The sequence below is a fragment of the Harmonia axyridis genome, chromosome 7 (genome assembly GCF_914767665.1).
Source record: "Harmonia axyridis chromosome 7, icHarAxyr1.1, whole genome shotgun sequence".
Taxonomy (NCBI): domain Eukaryota; kingdom Metazoa; phylum Arthropoda; class Insecta; order Coleoptera; family Coccinellidae; genus Harmonia; species Harmonia axyridis.
The window spans coordinates 10,554,820-10,577,498 of NC_059507.1; the positions used below are offsets into that span (position 1 = coordinate 10,554,820).

Consider the following 22,679-nt stretch of genomic DNA (forward strand, 5'->3'; position numbering starts at 1 on the left):
GATGAGATTGGCAACAGATCGTGTGGCATGGAAAAACCTGGAAGAGGCCTATATCCGACAATGGATGGACAGGGGCTGAAGAAGAAGAATAACGCTATATAATAATCGCTGTTGATGGTCCGACACTTTTGAAGGTAATCAATGAATATTATACTTTGTGCATCCCAGATTACTGATGCCATAACCTTGCCAGCCTACTGTTGTGCTTTTCCTCGATTTGGATTCGGTTCATCGTGTGCAGTCCACTCAGCTGACTGTCGACAGGACTTCGGAGTGAAATGATGAAGCCATGTTGCATCCATTGTCACATATCCACGCAAAAATTCAGGTTTATCGCACTTAAAGAGTTTCAAACACTGCTTAGAATCATTAACACATTGTTGCTTTTGATCGATTGTGAGCTCACGCGGCATCCATTTTGCACACAGCTTTCTCATGTACAAATATTCGTGAATGATGAGATGTACACGTTCAGATGATTTCTTCACAATGTCTGCCATCTTGATCAACTTCACTTTGAGGTCATTCAAAATTATTATTTGAACTTTTTTGATTTTTTCGTCGGTGACAGCCTTTTTTGGGCGTCCACTGCGTTCGCCGTCTTTGGTGCTCATTTCACCACGTTTAAACTTAGCATACCAATCAATTACCGTTGATTTTCGTGGTGCAGACCCCGGAAAGTCTTCATCAAGCCAAGATTTTGCTTCAACTGTATTTTTTCCCTTCAAAAAGCAATATTTCATCAACACATGAAAATTTTTCCATCTTTTTTTCAAATAACAAAAGAAGCTACACTCACAACGCAATATCTCACAAACTAATGGTCGGACTGCAGTCAAATTTTGACACGTATCGTTTGAAGGTTGGTACTAACTAAAATCATATGGATTCAATACGAGCACCGCCATCTGGGTATCAGACCGGGGACTTTTCAATTTGCTTAATATTATGGAAAGGGTGAATTCTTGTATTCTTTCTATTCGTCATTTATCACCTAACCCCATCTATGGAAATGCAATTTGTGAGGTGATTAGTTTTCGTTGTACCCCACATATGTTTGCCTGAGCATTTGCATCCTAGAAAAATGTAGACTTGGAGGTTCTAAAAGTTCTGCTCGAAGCCCTCAGAAGGCTGACCGAGCCTCAACGATTCGAATTCAAATAATAATTGAGCATATCATAACAGGTCCCTTATGCGCCTACTGTGAAGACTCGTGATTCGAATGCCTTTGAAATTGCAACGATCAATTCAGACGCAGTTGCTGCATATCGTTAATGGATAATGTTCGATTGATCAAGGGCATGTATCAATGAAACCTCACTCGCAGCCCGTCCATTAGGAAGGTTCACAAACTGTCTATAGATAATTATTATGGAAGTCGTGTAGGTAGGGGTAATGGTGCGGATTCAACGTTGTGTAGAGGAGTCTGCCTGTTGACGTTCACCACGATAGTTACATTGAATATCCCATCCAGAATAGACTGTACAATACGGGAGTAATGGCGCGATATATGAATCACAATAACTTGTTTGATGTTCAAAATTCAGTGGCAAAGAGAGATATTGAGGCATAATGCTAAAACAAAAGCTCATTTAATTCGTATTGAGTCTGGAAGGGAGAAGAGATCGAAGTTTGTTATATTGAAAATAGAACTATCGGAAAAAACAATTGTGTTCATCTCTTCTCTTTGATGAATAATCATTTTGCCGATTAACGAACTTGTTGGTGTGGTTGTATTCACGATCGAGTGGGAGTCTTATGCATTCTGCAATCAGTATCAAATTATACCACATGCAGGCATCATCTGTACCAGTTATTGGAATAAATATTAAGTTCAATATAAAAAGAATTTCTTTCTTACAAAAGTTAATTTACCCTAAAGCAAAATACATCACAAGATTTATAACCGTTTGACCATTAAGAATTGCTCCTTGTGCAAACTCTGCTATTTATGTAGTTTATATTGCTCCGCTTTATATTTGAATGGATTTTAGTGGAATTCTGCCAATTGAAGAACTAACCTCGGCATTCGGAATCCAAGGTGAAGTGATGTCACCAGAAGACTAGACTCCATTTCCTCTTTTTTAGAATTTCATATTCATTCAAACCCAGGAGTGTTTTATCCCACCAAACTGATATCTACGTCTTCATCTACAGAATAAATACAAGTTCTGGTCGAGATCCTGAAACAATTATCCCCTTTCTCGAAATCTGTCTGCACCATCATCCGAACTCCGTATCGAATACAATTTGACATGTATCCCAGTTCTAGGTCTCCTACCCGGGCATAATAACAAAACTTCAGGCACGCTCCTATTCTAATTCGAAACTTGGCTCGGCGTGAAAAGTTTCCACATTAATTTCGATGATGTACTGTTCCATCCCAGCAGTGACATTCCGCCAGGATAATGAAGCGTAATTCACGGCGAAGTAAAATGTACATTTTGGGCGAAGATGCGGTGCGCGTATCCCCTGAACTTATGCTGAATACCCTTATCCGTTGAGTGATGAAATTGTACCCTTAGTTAGTGGGAGGACTGGCAAAATCTGGAATTATCGTGATCGATAATGAGGCGGTTGGGAGAGGATTCGTGACGTATTCTCCGTCGTGGTAACGTTGCTTTATCGAGGAACTGTGGCAGAAAGGCTAGTAGGCTTGACGGATTGTGGGTTGAATTGTGGGTCATGTGGGTAGGTCCGGCCTTGAGGGTATTCTTTGCATCATTACTATTTCATCACTATTTGTGGTGATTGATAGATGAAGTAGCAAGTGAATTATCGTTGATATTTACATGGTTCGTCAAATCTTAATATATAGGGTGTTCCTTAAAAAGAGGTACAAAGGAAAATGGGAGATTCCTTGGATAATTGTAAGAAAAAAGTCTCGAGATACTAGCTGGTTCTTGTAGTCCTAATTTTTTGTGATGATTAAACCAGTTTATCGAATCTGTATTAATCTTTGCTACAGATTGGGTACATAAGTACCGTTGAGAGATTAAATTGTACCCTTAGTTAGTGGGAGGACTGGCAAAATCTGGAATTATCGTGATCGATAATGAGGCGGTTGGGAGAGGATTTGTGACGTCTTCTTATTCGTGGTAGAGGCGATATTAGAAAAGAACCGAGGGCCGAGAGTGATTTCAACGCTTCAAGAAGGGTGATTTTGACGTCGAAGACCAGCATGGCTCTGGAAGAGAGAAGGTTTTCGAAGATGCAGAATTGGAGGCATTACTTGATCAAGACTTGTGTCAAACGCAAAAAGAATTGGCAGGGTCATTGGGAGTGACGCATCAAGCCATTTCAAAACACCTGGAAGTCATGGAAATGATTCAGAAACAAGTAAATTCTGTGCCGTACGAGTTGAAGCCGAGAAATGTTGAACGGCGTTTGTTTGCTTGTGAACAGCTGCTTGCAAGGCAAAGACGGAAGGAATTTCTGCACCCCATTGTGATTGGAGACAAAAATTGGTTCATTAAAATAATCCCACTCGCGGAAAATCATTGGGATATCCCGGCCATGCTTCCACGTCAACGGCGAAACCGAATAATCACTGTTCCAAGGTCATGCTCGGCATTTGGTGTGACCAGCTCGGTGTAGTGTATTATGAGTTGTTGAAAGCGACTGATACAATTACAGGCGATCGTCATCGAACGCAATTAAAGCTTTTGAGCCGAGCATTGAAAGACAAATGGCCGCAATACAACGAGAGATATGATAAAGTGATTTTAAAGCATAAAGTTGGTGCTCGACCTCATATTGCTAAAGTTGTCAAGACATAACAAATAAAACGGCTGATTTTTGTGAATAATTGATGAAAAGAAAAATAAGTACAATCTTTAGTACAATTTCCAATAGAGTAATAACATCATACGATATTAACTATTTATCTGGTTAATTTATCAGCAATAGGAAACTGCCATCAACACAACCATACTTCGAAACGTTGAAATGGGAAGACCTTACCCACCCGCTATATGCTCCAGACGTTGCTCTCTCGGACTATCACTTGTTTCAATCAATGACCCAAGTGCTGGTCAGCCAGGCGACCAGCACTTCCGGCCTAATGAAGAATTAAAAAGTTGGATCGAATTGTGGATCGCTTCTAAAGATGACCAATTTTTTCAACGCGGGATTCGTAAGCTGTCCGAAAGATGGGGGAAAGTAGTGGCCAGCGATGGATAATACTTTGAATCATAAATGTGCAGCCAGTTTTTTACAATAAAGCCTCGAATTTCGGAAAAAAACGGCGGAAGTAAAGTTGTACGCCTCAAATTCTGGGACTTGTGATTGAAACAACGAACTGTTATTCTACGATATGCACTTCTCAACCGAAGAATCAAGTTCCAAGTCTTTTCACAAACATTCTGTTGTATTTCTCCTATTCCCCATTATTTTCGGGATCGAAGGGGATTCAATCGGAGTCGACTTCGTCCCGCGATAATCTGTTCGTCGTGTTTCCCGCGGAAAATCGGCGTGGAAATGGAAATCAATCACGAAAATTTCTCGTCTCAACGACCTGATAGGGATAAGGCGACTCGAATTAATGGCAGAGTTTCCTCGCTTTGGATTTCCTTTGACGATTTCCATCAGTCGAGGTTCCTCTTGGAAAATGCCGATCCGTGGCACTGTTTCCGATCGACGTTTTCCACGATTTTTGTAATCTTTGTTCATCGCGTCGCTTCTCCTCTTTGTGAGGCGTCATCGTTAAATTTCTGATGTTATCTGTTAGGATTCGTAAATATATGAACAATAAATAAACAAATAATTATTGAAACGAACATTCAAAAGTTGTCACAACATGACCAGCAACAGCAGGTTATTCCCCAGAATAAATGGCGCTCACCCTCTCGAAATTTGGTGGTATTTCATGCAGGTTTGACTGTTCAGTGGTCCCTGCCATATACACCTCCACACATTCATAGCGGAGTCTTGTAACTTGGGCTTGGGCATATACCCAAGCGCTCTATTAAGTATTGCGTTGCATGCAGGGCCATCTTACGGACTGGAATAGAGTCACCATAATATAGGGTGTTTTTTTAGATCTTAAGAACTCTGAATAATAACACAGGGCAACAAAAAAAAATCTACAAAAATTCTTCGACAAAAAATTTTTCGGGTGAGTTCGAAATTCGGCTAGTTAGGGATCGTCAATTCTGACAACACTCACCGATTTTTCGTAGATCTCACAGTTTTGAGGAAATTTGAGAAAACAAAATAAAAATTGAATCTCTATCTAAGAATCGTTATATCTCCTAAAATATTCGTCACAGATCCCTCAAATAAAAACGTTTTTCAGAGATCGAGTTCTGATCTTGAACATAGTGAGGTTTCAAGTGCGTAGCTTATGTCCAGAAGAAGTGGTAGACTCGAGAAAATAATAATTTTTTTTTTTGAAAATTTCAGATTATTACCTATAATTAATTAAATAATGGCCTAATAGCCCAACTGCAAGCATTTTCGTGATCTCCGTAATATAATCAATCAATAAAAAGGTACAATAATCCCATGAAGGAACTTTTAAATTTCTTCAAATTTTCTAAGGGTTAGGTATGGAAAATTCTACAAAAATTTTTCGACAAAAAATTTTCGGGTGAGTTCGAAATTCGTCTAATTAGGGATCGTCAATTCTGACACCGCTCACCGATTTTTCGTAAACTTTGTTCGGGAAGATTTATGAGAAGATAAAAAAGGGATATTTTTGCACTCTGAATAAATTGACATCAATTGGAATATCAGGTGGTTTGAAAATTTGAGCTTATTACGATGACGCAAGGATGTAGATGGTGAGTGAAAATCGGAAAAAAGAAAACATATCTTCGAATTGAAATTGATTGGATGCCGCACATGTTTTTCCTCCTCGCGTCCCGACCAGATGAGATAAAATTTTCTGAACCAGAACTTCAGAAGTCGGAAAAAGAAGCTGAATTGAATGTCTACAAAGCTGAATCACATTATTAGATTTGAACTCTGTCCGAACGAATAATCCCCGAAGACGAAAAAAGAATAAGAAGTTGCAGATACAAAGAGGCTCTGGATAGTCTGAGACCATTCGATGCCAAGAGAAAAAGGAACTGTCACAGTTATATTGTGAAAACTCTGGAGGGTTGAGATTCGTAACCATTTTGGGGATACTAATATGATTAAAAGGAACCAGGAATTAATCAATAAAACATTAAATATGCAATAATTATCTGTTTCTACTCCCCCTACTCGCCATCTACGTAATTGCCTATTTTAAGTACTGTGCAACGGAAAACTGCGCGATTTACTTTACCGTAAACAGAAAGCACGATTAACTACCAATGCGGTAGCATATGTAAAGTGAATCGCACGGCGGAAAACCAATAAGATACAACCATTAGCAGTTGCCACGGAAATCTTCACTATCTGAATTAATCTTTTTCAGCAAAACATTCTCAATATTTAGATATCAACTTAATTTGAAAACGTCAAAATTATCAAAGTTACATTCCTTCCCTCAGAACAATAATGGAATATTCCCTTTCGACCAATCGAATAGAAGCAGAGAAGTATAGAAGCACAGATTCAACTTTTCAGATTTATTATAGTGAGTTATAAAGGGGGTTTTTTTTAGAGCTATAGAACTTTGAATTGCAATAAAACAACGATGGATCATTCGATTGACATGAATTTTATTTATCCCCAAGATAATCTTGTGGCATTACATTTTAAATATGATTTCTGGCATATGACCGCCACGGCTGGCTCGGATGAAGTCCAATTTACGATGACTTTTTCCAACATTTGTGGCCGTATATCGGCAATAACACGGCGAATGTTGTCTTCCAAATGGTCAAGGGTTTGTGGCTTATCCGCATAGACCAATGACTTTACATAGCCGCACAGAAAGTAGTATAGCGGTGTTAAATCACAAGATCTTGGAGGCCAATTCACAGGTCCAAAACGTGAAATTAGGCGGCATCAAACGTGACATGTTGCGCCTTGTTGGAACTTGGAACCACAGCTTTTGGACATCATGGTTGTTCAATTCAGGAATGAAAAAGTTAGTAATCATGGCTCTATACCGATCACCATTGACTGTTACGTTCTGGCCATCATCGTTTTTGAAGAAGTACGTACCAATGATTCCACCAGCCCATAAAGCGCACCAAACAGTCAGTTTTTCTGGATGTAACGGTGTTTCGACATACACTTGAGGATTAGCTTCACTCCAAATGCGGCAGTTTTGTTTGTTGACGTAGCCATTCAACCAGAAGTGCGCTTCATCGCTAAACAAAATAAAATGGATGTAGTGCGCGATACGTATTCCGCACAGAACCATTATTTTCGAAATGAAATTGCACTATTCGCAAGCGTTGTTCAGGCGTGAGTCCATTCATGATAAATTGCCAAACCAAACTGAGAATAATCCACTTGACAGCTGTTGAATCGGTCTCCATCTTGAACAGTAATGCCAACTTAAAGTTATATACCTCGAAAAAAACACCCGTTAGTAGTGAGTTATTATAACTCACGCTGTTTCTTGAAGGATACTATTAATTGCTCAAAAGCAGTTGAATAATGAAAATAGAACTCAATAGGAGTAGATGAACATGTTAAAAGTTACAATGGGGTAATCACGGTGTGTTTTCTACGGAACGAATGTTTTATTCATGGTTTGCGGTAGATGGAATCACTTTCGAGGTACACATTTTATTAAGCAAATAGCTGGAGCTGGCAAACGCTTCAGAAAGTAAACAGAGAAGTACGTTTCACTTCGCGTCATACTCTTCCAGTGTGGCAATACATTACTCGAAGTGTTATTGTTAACGTATTTTTGTTGCGCAAAAATTTCCTCGGTCTTGTTTATTTCCACGTTCATTTTCGTGTAGTCTATTCGAGCCCGAAGTGGGCCGATGGAATTTTTTTGTTAGTGCTCGACAGGTTTCATTGACGTTGCTCTGAAAGCCTTTTCTGGGAATGTAGAAGATATGGAGTGTGGCTCTTTGATGGAGTTGTCGCCAATAATGCTTGGAATCTCTCTATTTGGAAATTGGAACTGTGTGACTACGTTGATTTATTCGGCTAGCATACGATGTTTTTGTACTAGAATTGGGTTTTTTGTCACTCAAACATTGTAATTTGCGACAATCTTGGAATCAACATCAAATAATCATCAGGAGAATATGAAATATGATGATGTTTTCCTCAACTCCTTTCATAGTACGCAGAGATCATTTTTTTTTTCAATACAATTTTTTTTTTGTGTATAAAACTTTATTTAGGTAGGTATGTGACTTCTTGAACAAGATGAAATGGAAATATCGTTACTTTGAACAGAATCATAATTTTTCTTCTGTCTTCGCTTTCAAATAATAGAATTTGAGTTATAATATAACGCTCTCTTTTCCAAATAAAGTTAGATATATCTTATTGTTTTTTTTTCATGTCGTTCTTTGTTGACAAACTCTCACCTTCTGTTCGAATATTTAATGCAACAAATAATATTATTCAACATCCATATTTTCCACTATGTTTACATTCCTCATATAAATTCTGTATTTCACCAACTGGACTAATTGAAAAATATTGTTTATTCGAGTTCATAGTTCATTGCGAATTGCTGAATTGGAAACTCCGAAAATATCATCATGGATGATTTAAAAAACAATCCATTGATATTTTTTTTATTACGTCCTTTCCCAATTTTCCGTCAAATATCATGCAAAATTGAATTAAACTTTCGAACGGTATTGGCATGGGTATAATACATTGCTTTATATTGAAAAACTGTAAAAATTGAATTTCTACACAATAATCGTTATATCTCCTAAAATATTGGTCACAGCTCCCTCAAATAGAAACGTTTTTTGTAGATGACATTGCCATCTTGAACATATTGAGGTTTCAAGTCCGTATCTTGCTTCAAGGAGTATTGGCAGTCTCGAGAGAATTATCGAAATTTTTGGAAAATTCCAGTGTACAACATATAATTTCTGAAATAATGGACTAATCTCTGAACTGCAGGCATTTTCCATATCTACTTTATCGAATTAATCGAAAGAATTGTATTGAATACCAATGAAGCAACTTTTAATTTTCAGAGATTGGGAATCGCTGTTCATCACTTCTATGACTTCAGTTTTTTTTTTTGTCGAACGGATTCCCCTCCATATTGTTGGAAAATTTAATCAAGAACTACTACGCTGAGTTATTGTCCATTTCCTCTGATTCTATTCACACAGCATCCATTTCGATGATGACAAAATAATGCTTTTTCGTTTTAGTCGTGGTTCGTCCTTATTTTCATCGAGTTGAAAATTTCAGTGGCGCGCCCCTTTCTCATTTATTTACGACACTCATCTGCGTTTCACGCTTGGTTTATGTCCCTATGAGACCGTCGCTCGGATTCTGTTGTATCTTCGCCCTCTCATACACTTGGCAAATACATTTTTTACAACGTTTCATTAGAACTGTCAAATCCTTGCGGATTTCAGTGGTATATGAATTGCACGGAATATGAGTCAAGCTGAACATTGTAGTAATTACTTAACTCAGTTCAATATCAATACAGAATTACTATAACACCTTTTCCAATTGTTATTCAGATAGCGTTAGATGTGATTGAGAAAAGCAAATTGAATTTCAGAAGATCGAAATTGTTGAAGTTATATTCAGAATGGGAAATTTGAAATTCAGAGAAGAACTTTATATTCAGAAACGGTGCATTGTATTTCAGAGTAGCAATATGTATTTCAGAGTAGCAATATGTATTTCAGAGTAGCAATATGTATTTCAGAAATATAAAATTGTGATTCAAAATTGGTTACATGTATTTCAGAATCAATTAAAATGAATAGCCACATGTATGTAATACCTGTGTTGCACATTGTACTAGTACCTCTCATTCTCTACTGTTCTGAATTACATATCATAATATCTGAAATTGAATTGACAACCTCTGAAATACAATTTTCTTTTTCTGAAATATAATTTGCTGTTTCTGATATTAAATTCAATATTCTGAATAACAACTTTGTTTTTCTGAATTCCAACTTCGTAATCAGAATTTTAATTTCGTTTTTCTGAAATTAAATCATCTATTCTGAAATACAACTTTTTTCCCTGAATTATACTTTCTTATTCTGAAATACATATTCCCTTTCCTGAAAATAAACTTTGGTTTTCTGTACCTTGAATACGAATAGTGATGTTTTCAACATATTATGATTTATCGATATTACATAAAGATCTAATAATTCTAACGCTTCAACTTGAAACATCATTGTTTGGCGTTCATCATTTCCAGGAATAATATGGTTTTCATATGAATATCAATGGACCAATTGAACAGAATATCGGATGAAGTTCATTTCAGAATTGAGATATTATTGATGGGTTATATACGTGTCCATCATATATCTTCATTAGGATATTGTTTTCGGTGGTATCCAATATTTATCGAGGCAATATATATGTGCACGTGATTGTATTGTTCATTTCCGAATTGGTTGGTCGACGTGTGGTGTCTATCGGTGGGATGTTTCGAAAATGTGTTCTATTTTAGAATTGACGTAATTTGAATATGAATTGCAATCTTCTGGTTTTGACTGAAGAGGATTAGGATTCCGAGAATTTTGGCTTTTATAATGACATATTGATGTCATGCGAGATAGTTGATATATTAATCTAAACTTGATAATCATGGGTTTTTTTTCTTCAATTCGAAAAAATTATTAGGTATACAACTTTGTTTCCGCCATTTTGCATTAGATGGCTGTAGCGGAAAGTGGTAGTCGAAATAAATAAATCGTAGATATCATACAATAAGTTTAGGTATTTGTGAAAATGAAGCCATCGGAATTTAAGTCGATTTGTGTCTGCATCATATTCCCGATTGAACATGTCAGCTTACCAGCCAAATTCTTGTCATTTGCGGGAGGGTTTGATTTTCTGCTTTAATATGAAGAAATCTGCGACTGCGGTTCATCGAATGCTCTAAAATACCTATGGTGAGATCGCTATAAGTGAAAGGACGTGCCAAAAGTGATTTCAACGCTTCAAGAACGGTGATTTTGAACTCGAAGACCATCATGACGGTGGAAGAGAGAAGGTTTTCGAAGACGCGGAATTAGAGGTATTACTTGATCAAGACTTGTGTCAAAAGCAAAAAGAATTGGCAGAATCATTGGTAGTGACGCACCAAGCCATTTCAAAACGCCTGAAAGTCAATGGAATGATTCAGAAACAAGGAAATTGGGTGCCGTACGTGTTGAAGCCGAGAAATGTTGAACGGCGCGCTTGTTTCCTTGTGAGCAGCTGCTTGCAAGGCAGAGACTGAAGGGAATTCTGCATCGTATTGTGAATTGTCACTTATTTCGATCAATAGCACACGGCCTGGCTGATCAGCACTTCCAGACTTATGAAGAATTAAAAAATTGGATCGATTCGTGTATTGCTTCAAAAGATGACCAGTTTTTTCAACGCGGTATTCGTTTGCTGCCCGAAAGATGAGGGAATCATGAATGTATAATCAGTTTTTTACAATAAAACCTCGAATTGCGGAAAAAACGGCGGAAGCAAGGTTGTACGCCTATGGATATTAATCTGAGTTCCATTTTTAGTTGTTTACTTGTCAGTTATCAAAAGATGACAGCAGCCCTGATAGCGGACTATTCAAAATGAAACCTCTCATTGGAAAAGCCTATATAATGGCTATATATCAAAAGGGGGAAAGTCGGATTTGTCAAGAATACATTAATCATTTTCATATACTTTTTCGTTTTCTCAAGAAAATTGTTCCGAAAAGTGATAAATGATATGGTGATGAAGTATTCTATGGCATGCCACAGACCACGAAAGATTCACTTAGAATATGAATTGTAGAATAATTAATAAGTAAGTACATCGAAGCAAAAATCTACATGCGATATTCCGTTAAAAAAATTATCTGTTAACGAACATGAACAAGCATGCGAGAGCTCCCGACTCAACGTCAGTGCTCTCCTCATTTTTTTCATTCAGCCTACTAGGATTTCGCAATGAAATATGCCTCGTTCAACATCAAAGTTCCTGACGCTGCGAAATTAAAAGCGCTCGTTCCCTGAAATGAAAGGGATCGACTCACTCAACTTCCTCTGGTTGCGAACAATAAATTAAAAGGTGCGAGTTTTGAAGCCTGAATGAAATACTATACCCTTCAGCAAATCAATGGCGCATATTTCACGGTGAAAAAACACATTCGATGGCAGGTTGGACATTTATGGAGAATAACAAACTTTCGTATCAAACTTTTCTATACATCCGAAACGTATCTTTTTGTTTAGGTTATGTAGTTCAGAATGAATTGCTGGAAAACAAGGATTATTATGGAAAAGCAGCCAAATCGGTCAGAAAAAAGAAGAAGTTTGTACTATTAATATAAAAGTCAAAAACACACTGAAAGAAATCGTGCTACTCGAACGATTTTTTCAACCAACTATTAACTAGCCAAAAATTCTAAGGAGTAACGAACCTTCTAATGACGCCTCATCTAAAAAAAATCATGATTTATCAAGTCAAGTTACCCTTCAGTTCTCTAATGAAGGGTGTTTTTTTTAGAGCTATAGAACTTTAAATTGCAATAAAACAACGATGGATTATTCGATTGACATGAATTTTATTTATCCGCAAGATAATCTTGTGGCATTACATTTTAAATATGATTTCTGGCGTATGACCGCCACGGCTGGCTCGGATGTAGTCCAATCTGGACGTCCAATTTTCGATTACTTTTTCCAACATTTGTGGCCGTATATCGGCAATAACACGGCGAATGTTATCTTCCAAATGGTCAAGGGTTTGTAGCTTATCCGCGTAGACCAATGATTTTACATAGCCCCACAGAAAGTAGTCTAGCAGTGTTAAATCACAAAATATTGGAGGCCAATTCACATGTCCAAAACGTGAAATTAGGCGGACACCAAACGTGTCTTTCAATAAATCGATTGTGGCACGAGCTGTGTGACATGTTGCACCGTCTTTTGGAACCACAGCTCCTGGACATCATGGTTGTTCAATTCAGGAATGAAAAAGTTAGTAATCATGGCTCTATACCGATTACCATTGACTGTAACGTTCTGGCCATCATCGTTTTTGAAGAAATACGGACCAATGATTCCACCAGCCCATAGAGCGCACCAAACAATCAGTTTTTCTGGATGTAACGGTGTTTCGACATACACTTGAGGATTAGCTCCACTCCAAATGCGGTAGTTTTGTTTGTTGACGTAGTTTGTTGGACGATTTTGTCGACGATAAAATGGACGTAGTGCGCGATACGTATTCCGCAAAGAACCATTATTTTCGAAATAAAATTGCACTATTTGCAAGCATTGTTGAGTCGTGAGTCTATTCATGATGAATTGCCAAACCAAACTGAAAATAAATCACTTAACAGTTGTTAAATCGGTCGCCATCTTCAACAGTAGTGCCAACTTAAAGTTATATACCTCGAGAAAAAACACCCGTTACAAGGTGTTTCTGAATTGGAGAAATAAACGAAAATAAGAGATGCCTACATATTCTGATAGCATACAAGCTTTCTTCAGCTGTGCATTTTTTATTAGATTGCGTAGTAAGTACTGGACTATTTTGATATATCCGAAACGTCATGAACCAAGCTTGGACATATTATGGAAAACAAACACATTAGTGATTTTATTTTGGCTTCATATACTCCGGGTTGAGTGAATATATCTCATTTTGCGGGAAGTGTTGATTACCTTATTCTTCCATTCAAAGAAAACGATGGCTGAAGCGTATTGAGAGCTCCAAAAAGTTTACGGAAATGCTGCTCTATGAGAAAAAACTGCTGTTATTGGTTTCCTCGCTTTAAAGACCATGATTTCGATGTTGACGACTTTGTGCGTGACCTCCCGACCTCTGGAGATGTTGGATTGGAGGTTAGGCGAGGCTTTCTCGAGCCATATAAAGTAGGAATTACGTTGTTTCGTCCCGAGATCGCTGTTGGACTCATCACTTGGGCTATCAAGTGATCTCTGTCCAAGACACACCCTTTCACACCATCTTGGAGAGGTGAATTCGGGGATTCTTTATGTACCCACCGATGTCTCGCTAGAGAGTGACGCGAAGCCAGCAACGCCTCCTCTCGGGCATGCAGAGTCAACTGCTCGATGAGGATCCGTGACAAACGCAAGAAGATCTTTCCTAAGAATTAGGAGTTGCCTGCCAGGCTTTTTCCAAGCGACTCCATGCGTTGGGTATGATTCAAAAACTGGGAAGTTGGATTCTTTATGATTCGAAGGATGTTGACGTCGTTTTTTTTGCCTGTAACGGCAACCCAACGAAAAGAAAGTCATGGGAAGTATGTTGTGTATTTGGTGGGACCAGGTCGTTGTTATGAGTGAAACCATTACTAGGAAAGGGTATCGACTTCAATTGATGCAGACCCATTAAAACCTATCTGGAAAAGCCCGAATAGAAAGTCCTACCTTCGGTCTTACTCCACATACCCTATTCCCCAGATATTGCACCTTCAGACTTTTACTTGTCCTGGTCGATGGAACATGGTTTGACTCATAAGCAGTGCCACTCACGGGAAGACACCAAAAAATTTCTTGAGTAGTGGATAACCTCAGAAGGTTATTGTAACGGAATTCGAGCTCTAGCAGAAATATGAAAAAAAGTTGTAGCTAACAGTAGGAAATACTTCGAATGTTTCATTTGTAACCGTTTTTCAAAATAGGTGCATTTTCATAAGAAAAAAACAGCTGAAACTTAGTTGCGCATCTTATACTAAACTTGTAACTGGTAACATAAAGAATGAATTGCATTGGATTGAATTGTTTCCAAGAAATCAAGTTGATGAAATCATTTCTCTATAGGAATGTCGAACATCTCCATTGAAAGTTTATAGATCACAGCATCCTAAAAACGACGAAGACGTGGAAAAACTCATAACTCAATTTCGCGAAATTTTTCCTCCCATTCTCAAGTTTCATACTTTATTGCAACTTTCAGCCAGAACCATCCAATCCATACACCATATGGGGATCGGGAAGTCCCCGGAATATCTAGTTAGCCTCTCAATTTCGTGCATTCAGGACTCTCCTTCGACTAACCCCCCTACACACCCATCCCAACTCTTGCACAAAGCATCCCTCTAATCTGATTCGATTGAACCCGCGGACGTTTCTCCTTGACTGAACAGATCGATGAACCGACAATGGAATAACTTCTCAGGTCGCTGATTTTCGCATAATTCAGGTCTGGTCTGGATTCCAGTCTGTAATCGCTTTGTTTCGAAGTTTTCCCGATAAAATTTTTTTCGGTTTGGGGTTCCGAAGGGAGCCAGATGGTTCAGATTGATGGAAAATGCGAGTTTGCGGTATTTGCGGCACGCAAGAAGTGGCAGCAGGGCTTTTGTTACCTGGTATAGGGACGGTCGACTCTGGATATTGAATTTTCACGACTATTTTCTTCGTCGTTAATTTCCACCAATCTCAATCCGCAACACCCCGTATACTCGAAATCTAGGGTTTGGAAGTTTCCTGGGGCTTCGAGACGATTTCAAGGGGGTCGGTCTTATTCTTGTCATTTTTGCTCTAGATGGTCCCATTTAGGTTATGATTTTGTATACCTACATACCTGGATTCTTATACAGGGTGTTTCATTGGGAAACGAAAATACTTCACAGGTGCATAGGTGGCACCAAGGCGGTTCTGGAGATACCCCATTTATTGGGTCTTACTGTCTTCGTAGCCGAGATACAGTGTTTTATGAATTTTGCCCGTTTCTTTCTGAGTTCATATCAAACGAACCACCCGGTATATTTTCTTCATATTTGGCAAATATGTTCATAATGGAGAGCCCAAACGTATCATGCAATAACCACCTTGAAAATCCAGGTCCGGGTTAAGAAAAAATTATGAATCGTTTGATTCCTTGTAACAACACCCTGTACATCGGAATTTTGAAAATCTGTTTTAATATTCGGAAACACCACTAAAAACTGAACTGAGACGTGTACTTCGAATTTTCGCGCAGACAGTTTAACTGCACAAATTTTCAACGTAAAAGTGAAGTTTTTAAGAACTTGGATACCTGAAAGTGGTTTGCAGTGACTTTTGACAATGAATTATCAAAAATATTGGATCCATAATTATTTCAACATTACTTTGTAATTCATTTTCACATTGGTTTTCCTTTTTCTAGCTGTATACTATTTGAGTTTCTATTTATTGAGAATTGAGTTGCATTAGGTTGATATCGTATATTTTGAAACAATTATGAACAGAAAAATATAACAACAAAATAATTAATCAATCTGAATTATCCTAAACAACAATGGTCTTCTGTCAAAGTGATGGTTGTCAACCTATACTTGATTGAATACGAAATTTTATGATTATTCGTAGTAGTGAAAAACAGCTCTGCTAAAAGAAACAATAGACTTTACACACAAAAAAAGGCTATGCTCTCAATAACTCACTTATAGATTTATCACTAAAAGTTACTTTAAACCACTTCCAGCAAACCAAATTCTTAAAAACTTCACGTTTACGTTGAAAATTTGTGCAGTAATGAGAAACGACGAGAGAGTCACTCAAAAATAAAAACTGAAATGGTATACAGCTATAAAAAGTAAAACCAATGTGAAAATGAATTACAAAGTAATCTTGAAATAATTATGGATTCAATATTTTTGATAATTCATTGTTAAAAGTCACTTCACCCCACTTTCAGGTATCCAAGTTCTCAAAAACATCACTTTTACGTTGAAAATTTGTGCAGTAAAACTGTCTGCGCGAAAATTTGGAGTACACGTCTAAATTTAGTTTTTAGTGGTGTTTCCAAATATTAAAACAGATTTTCAAAATTCCGATTTACAGGGTGTTATTTCGAGGATTCAAATGATTTATAATTTTTTGTTAACCCGGACCTGGAATTTCAAGGCGGTTATTGCATGATACGTTTGAGCTCTCAATTAGGATTCATATTTGCCAAGTATGAAGGAAATATACCGGGTGGTTCGTTTGATATGGCCTCAGAAAGAAACGGGCAAAATTCATAAAACACCCTGTATCTCGGCTACGAAGACAGTAAGACCCAATAAATGGGGTATCTCCAGAACCGCCTTGGTGCCACCTATGCACCTGTGAGGTATTTCCGTTTCCCAATGAAACACCCGGTATAAGACGTAAGTCAAGCTTCCACGTGCTCTTCGATAACAACCATTGTGTGTTGAATCAAATTCAACACTCCCTCATGACGAAGATAACCAGGATAATGTGTGTGTCAGGAGGGTAAAGTGATGTGTGTCACGAAAGGTGACATGCGAAATCCTCTGTATTAACTCGTCGAGGATTCCGATTCCGAAGGTTTTAAACATTCATGAGATGAGCTCTTTCCTGCACGACGAGTAGAATTCGATATCCCCTGTTGAAAATCAACTCTGCTGCATTCATGTGCTCTTACTGCGCTTTTACGATGCTGCAATCTGAAGAAAGAATTGATTTTGTCGGCGTTGGCAGGGATTATTCTGTATTAACGTTAATTTTTAAATAGGAGGAGGCTTAGGTTACCACGTTCGAGCCAAAATAGAATAAATATTTATTTGGTGGAAATTGGAATTGTGCTCAGGATTCGTTATTTCCTCTGAGAAATATCTAATCAAAATCTTCTTTACTAAATATAACCGTAACTTCAAAAATCACTCCAAGGTTTCTAGCTCTGTAATTAGGGGTTTATTGCAGAGTTTTGGGGTTTGAATGAAAAAGACCGGAAAAAATAAGATCCTTCAATAAAATTATGTTCCACCGCGATATTGATTAAAATGTATTTGGTATAATTCATAACGTAACTTATGAAGGATCCCACTGTAATCATCGTAAAATCTAATATCCTTGTCGTAAAACGAAGATGGTCTTCTCTTTATAATGTGGTTAAGGATTGTGATATCATTAGTCTTCCAGCTCTGGCTTTATCACTTCAATAATTATTATCCTTATGATCCTAATCATCGTAAATTATATTTCTCTCGTCTCAACCATTAGGTTATTTGATTGTCTTCGAATGACTGTTCTAATCCATTATTATATTATGTATTCTTCACTTAGTAATTACCGGGCTTTACCAATAAAAAATATTTGAGGTTTCATTTTAAAAACTGCGCCATTACTAAAAATAGAAGATATTCGCTTTGACGACTGACTCAATTCCATTACAAGAATTGGTGGAAATCTCGCTAAACTAAAGCACTTCTGAGTCGTCTATTTCTCATGTGGCAATAGTAATAGAAAAATGTATTGATAATACTGAGATTTTATCTACACATGCCTTATTGCTCGAAAGTAATAATTATTTTTATTGTTCTCTCAAAGGTAAATCTTCAACAAGACGGTACTACGTGCGACACATGTAACGAATCGATAACAATTTTGCGAAAAAAAAATATATGGATATGGCACTGCAACCATAGTCGTAGATGCTATTTGGCCTGATCGTTTTCCATCGTTAATGGCATACCTTTCTCTTAACAAAGGAAAGGGAAAATTTGAATCCATTGATTTCTCTCGATATATACTCGTTATGAAATGAAACCTTTTATTGGAAAACCCTGCACTGCAACATACTCAATTTGTTTTTTTTTCCTTTCAGGCCGAAATATGGAGCGTTTTCATCGCCATCTTGAGGAAAAGCGTCCGGAATCTACAAGCCTGCACTGACGTGGGCCTGATAGAACATGTTCTCAAAAGACTCAGGAATGCGGACGTCGTGGTTGCCGGTAAGTGTATGAATTAACGCCTTAATGGAATCGAAATTCCCCAAATTCCTTCACATAGAATCTACAGGTTCATTTAAAGGAGAGTATACAAGGGATTTCTGAAGACATCGTGTTGAATGCACTCTTATTGTTATCCTTCTTCGTCCTATTGATTTGATTCGCTGAATTGAATGAATGGTTGTATTTCTATGAGGATGAGGAAGTGGCAGTAATAATAAAAAATTCAGAAGTGGGTAACCCGACGAAGAAGACATCTGTTTCCAGAATCTGATTATGCTTTGTTATCGACTGAAAAGATTTCATATTCTAAAATATCAACTGATTTTGTACCAAATTTCATGCAAATAGCTCTTTATGTTTCTGACAAAAGTTTCTGAAGGACCGACGGTCTGATTTTTAGCTCACCCAAAATCCGGCAATCCCAGGCAAAAGATGAATACCTACTGATTTTTATATCAGACTCTGTTCATCCAAGAGAAAATACCGCAACGATTCAACTTTCAGGGCGTGTAGGGAATATAACGGAACTCACTCCATTATGTTCTAGCAGCACTCAAGTGAAGATAAATGGCCATAAATGGAGATTAAAACTTGTAGAATCCTACGCTCCGCATTCATTATAACTGCAAGTTCTGTGTAGCTTAATTCGCAATCAAATATGGGGTTGGTTAAAGTTTCAATTGAATTACACCTTAAATGCGTACTTGGTTCGAATTCAATTCGAGTAATATATTGTTTGGGATTGTTACTTGCTCAACAATTACTGTTCAATTTAAATTTATTATGTCATGGCGAAAAATTTTCTGTTCAAGTTTTAAAATATATGTATATCGGATTATCTACAGCTCTCTTCGTTCCCTACACTTTCTGTTGAAACACATATAACATCCTTAGGAATAATTTGGAAATCCTAAAGTAAAACCCCAGATCTTCAATCGAAAGCTAAACATTGCTAACTTTGAGTTGCGCGATATTTCACATTTAAAATGACACATTGTGTTATGAAAGAGCGTTATATGACGTATACAAGTTCAAGGATATGGAGCTTCACTCAATAAAACATTACAACAAGTATAAAAATAATTTGACTTGTAAGCGACATAGCTTTGTAAATGTGCCTGCATTTACTCGCGAAAGTCACACGAAATTTTCGCGAGGAAATTGCGCTCATGTAAACTGAAGATAAAATGATTTGCGGCTAGTGCGATAAACCAAACATTTCTTAAGAGTGTACAAGTTCGATTCACATCTATGAGAGTAAGAAATGTGGTTTTATCAAATTTTGCCCCCAATTTCATTGGTTTCAAACCGGGCAGAACTGAATTAACATAAAGACACGAAATACGAAATTTTGTATTTTTTATACAATTTTTCCTCATCAGTGCCTTATCGTTCAAAAATTTATCGAATTTACCAACTTGTAACGGGTGTTTTTTTTCGAGGTATCTATATAACTTTAAGTTGGCATTACTGTTCAATATGGCGACCGATTTAACAGCTGTCAAGTGATTTATTCTCAGTTTGGTTTGTCAATTCATCATGAATAGACTCACGCCTGAACAACGCTTGCAAATAGTGCTATTTTATTTCGAAAATAATGAATCTGTGCGGAATACGTATCGCGCACTACGTCCATTAGCAATGAAGAGCACTTCTGGTTGAATGGCTACGTCAACAAACAAAACTGCCGCATTTGGAGTGAAGCTAATCCTCAAGTGTATGTCGAAACACCGTTACATCCAGAAAAACCTGTGAATTGGCCTTCAAGATCTTGTGATTCAACACCGCTAGACTACTTTATGTGGGGCTATATAAAGTCATTGGTCTATGCGGATAAGCCACAAACCCTTGACCATTTGGAAGACAACATTCGCCGTGTTATTGCCGATATACGGCCACAAATGTTGGAAAAAGTCATCGAGAATTGGACGTCCAGATCGAACTACTTCCAAGCCAGCCGTGGCGGTCATATGCCAGAAATCATATTTAAAATGTAATGCCACAAGAATATCTTGCGGATAAATAAAATTCATGTCAATTGAATAATCCATCGTTTTTTAATTGCAATTTAAAGTTCCATAGCTCTAAAAAAAACACCCTTTACTTAACAAAAATTGCAATTGAGGAATCTCGACAGGTAGTCATAGATTTCTCTCTTGTTCTTCCTGACAAATATAAATTAGCTTGAGCTTGGCCCGAAAGCTCACTGAAGCATTAATAATGTAATATAAAATCAGGACTGCATAGCCCCAGTATCCTACTATCCTAGGAAACCAGCATAACCCCTGGCCAATGAAGCTGCAACTCCAATCCAGTTCTTTCCCTGAAAACTATCGATTCTACCTGAGAGGTATTATCGAGTTATAAATTACAAAGTCCCCCCATGGAACTTGAAACTTTCCTAGTGTTCCATAGATTAATTCCCACGAATTTCCCAACCGGAATTGTAGCTGTAAATATTAGCACTGTGGCAGTTCCTCCGCAAAGTTCAGACGGACATTCCCTCCAACAGTTTACCACCTCAGAATCACTGGGGATTTGACCCAATTTCAGTTCCTTAGCCAGGATTAGGGTAATTTCTTGAAAACGCTTCTGAGGGGTCGTAATTGTGCGGTCTTTATTCTGGTGAAGTTTTTATTCCTTCACGTTCAGTCGTTTTCAATTTTGTATGGTTTTTGATGGTTATTTTGAAGGAGGTATTCCATGTGAGAGAGTAGTAAAAAGAAATTAATTATTTTTCCAATAGGTCGCTTCAGTTATCTGTATCTCGCGTTATATAAATTCGATTGATTTCCAATAGACAGCGTTAAAAGAATGAGATTTGGTAATATAAAAACTTTCCGACAGTTTAGTGATCAGTTGACTCCGTTTAGTTTGAACGCTCGTAGAAGATGGACACTTGCAAAGAGAAAATACACTATATTTTATAGTTTTTCTTCGATAAAGGAGAAAATGCAATCCAGGCAACTGAAAATGTAAATAATGTTTATGGTCCTGACACTATAGCAGCCAATCACGCGCAGTTCGATTCCGTTCCGGTAATTTCGATGTCAAGGAAGAAAATTTTCGGAAATATAATAATAATGTAGTTTATTTTATCATAAACACTCGCTCTGCTCGCCGAAGGGGCTCCGCCCCTTGGACCCCGTCACTATGCCGGTAGATCCTTCACTGGGTATCCCTCTAGAAAATAAAAGATTTTTTTCGGAAACCTTGTATCGTTAGCTGATTTCAGACGATTCACTCGGTCGCAACATGGATATTTGAGAGGCAGATCGGTTCAGACTGCGGTCGCACAGTTCATAAACAATATTCTGAAGTACCTAGAACAAGACAAAATAGCTGCTGGAATTTTTATAGATCTATCTAAAGCTTTCGACTGCGTTAATAGAGAACTCTTAATACATAAGTTAGAGAAATATGGAATTGTGAGAAATGCTCTGAACTGGTTTGTCTCTTTTCTATCAGATATATGGCAATGCGTAAAAGTTAGTAAAAACAATACTACTGTGTCTTCAGATTGGTTGAAAAATGAGGTTGGAGTTCCACAAGGAGGTGTTTTAGCATCACTCCTATTTTTGATAATGATCAATGACTTGTTTTTTTCGGCAGATGAGATTGAAGATTCTGACATAACCAACTATGCAGATGATACCAATCTACTAGTAGCAGGTATGAACTCCAATCAGTTAGAGCAGAAATGTGCCATAATTTACGACTGGGCAGAACAGTGGTTTTTCAAAAATAATTTTGTAATGAATACCACTAAAACCAATATTGTAATATTTCGTGCAAGTAATATAAAACCTAAACCGTACACAATAAATTTTAACAACTTCACCGTAAACACAACAGAAAGCACCAAATTCCTCGGAATTGTCATAGATGAGTTTTTAAAATGGACTCCACATATAAACAACTTGGTGAAAAA

General features: G+C 37.4%; 1 protein-coding gene across 6 annotated transcripts in view; it reads left to right on the plus strand.

The window, feature by feature from the left end:
- Positions 1 to 22,679, plus strand: part of LOC123684381 (neurobeachin) — a 372,530-nt gene that overhangs the window by 123,742 nt on the left and 226,109 nt on the right. For all 6 annotated transcript variants that reach the window (XM_045623617.1, XM_045623619.1, XM_045623620.1 and 3 more), the window contains exon 3: positions 18,622 to 18,748. In XM_045623617.1, the coding sequence (XP_045479573.1) occupies positions 18,622 to 18,748 (127 nt within the window). The remainder of the gene's footprint in view (positions 1 to 18,621; positions 18,749 to 22,679) is intronic.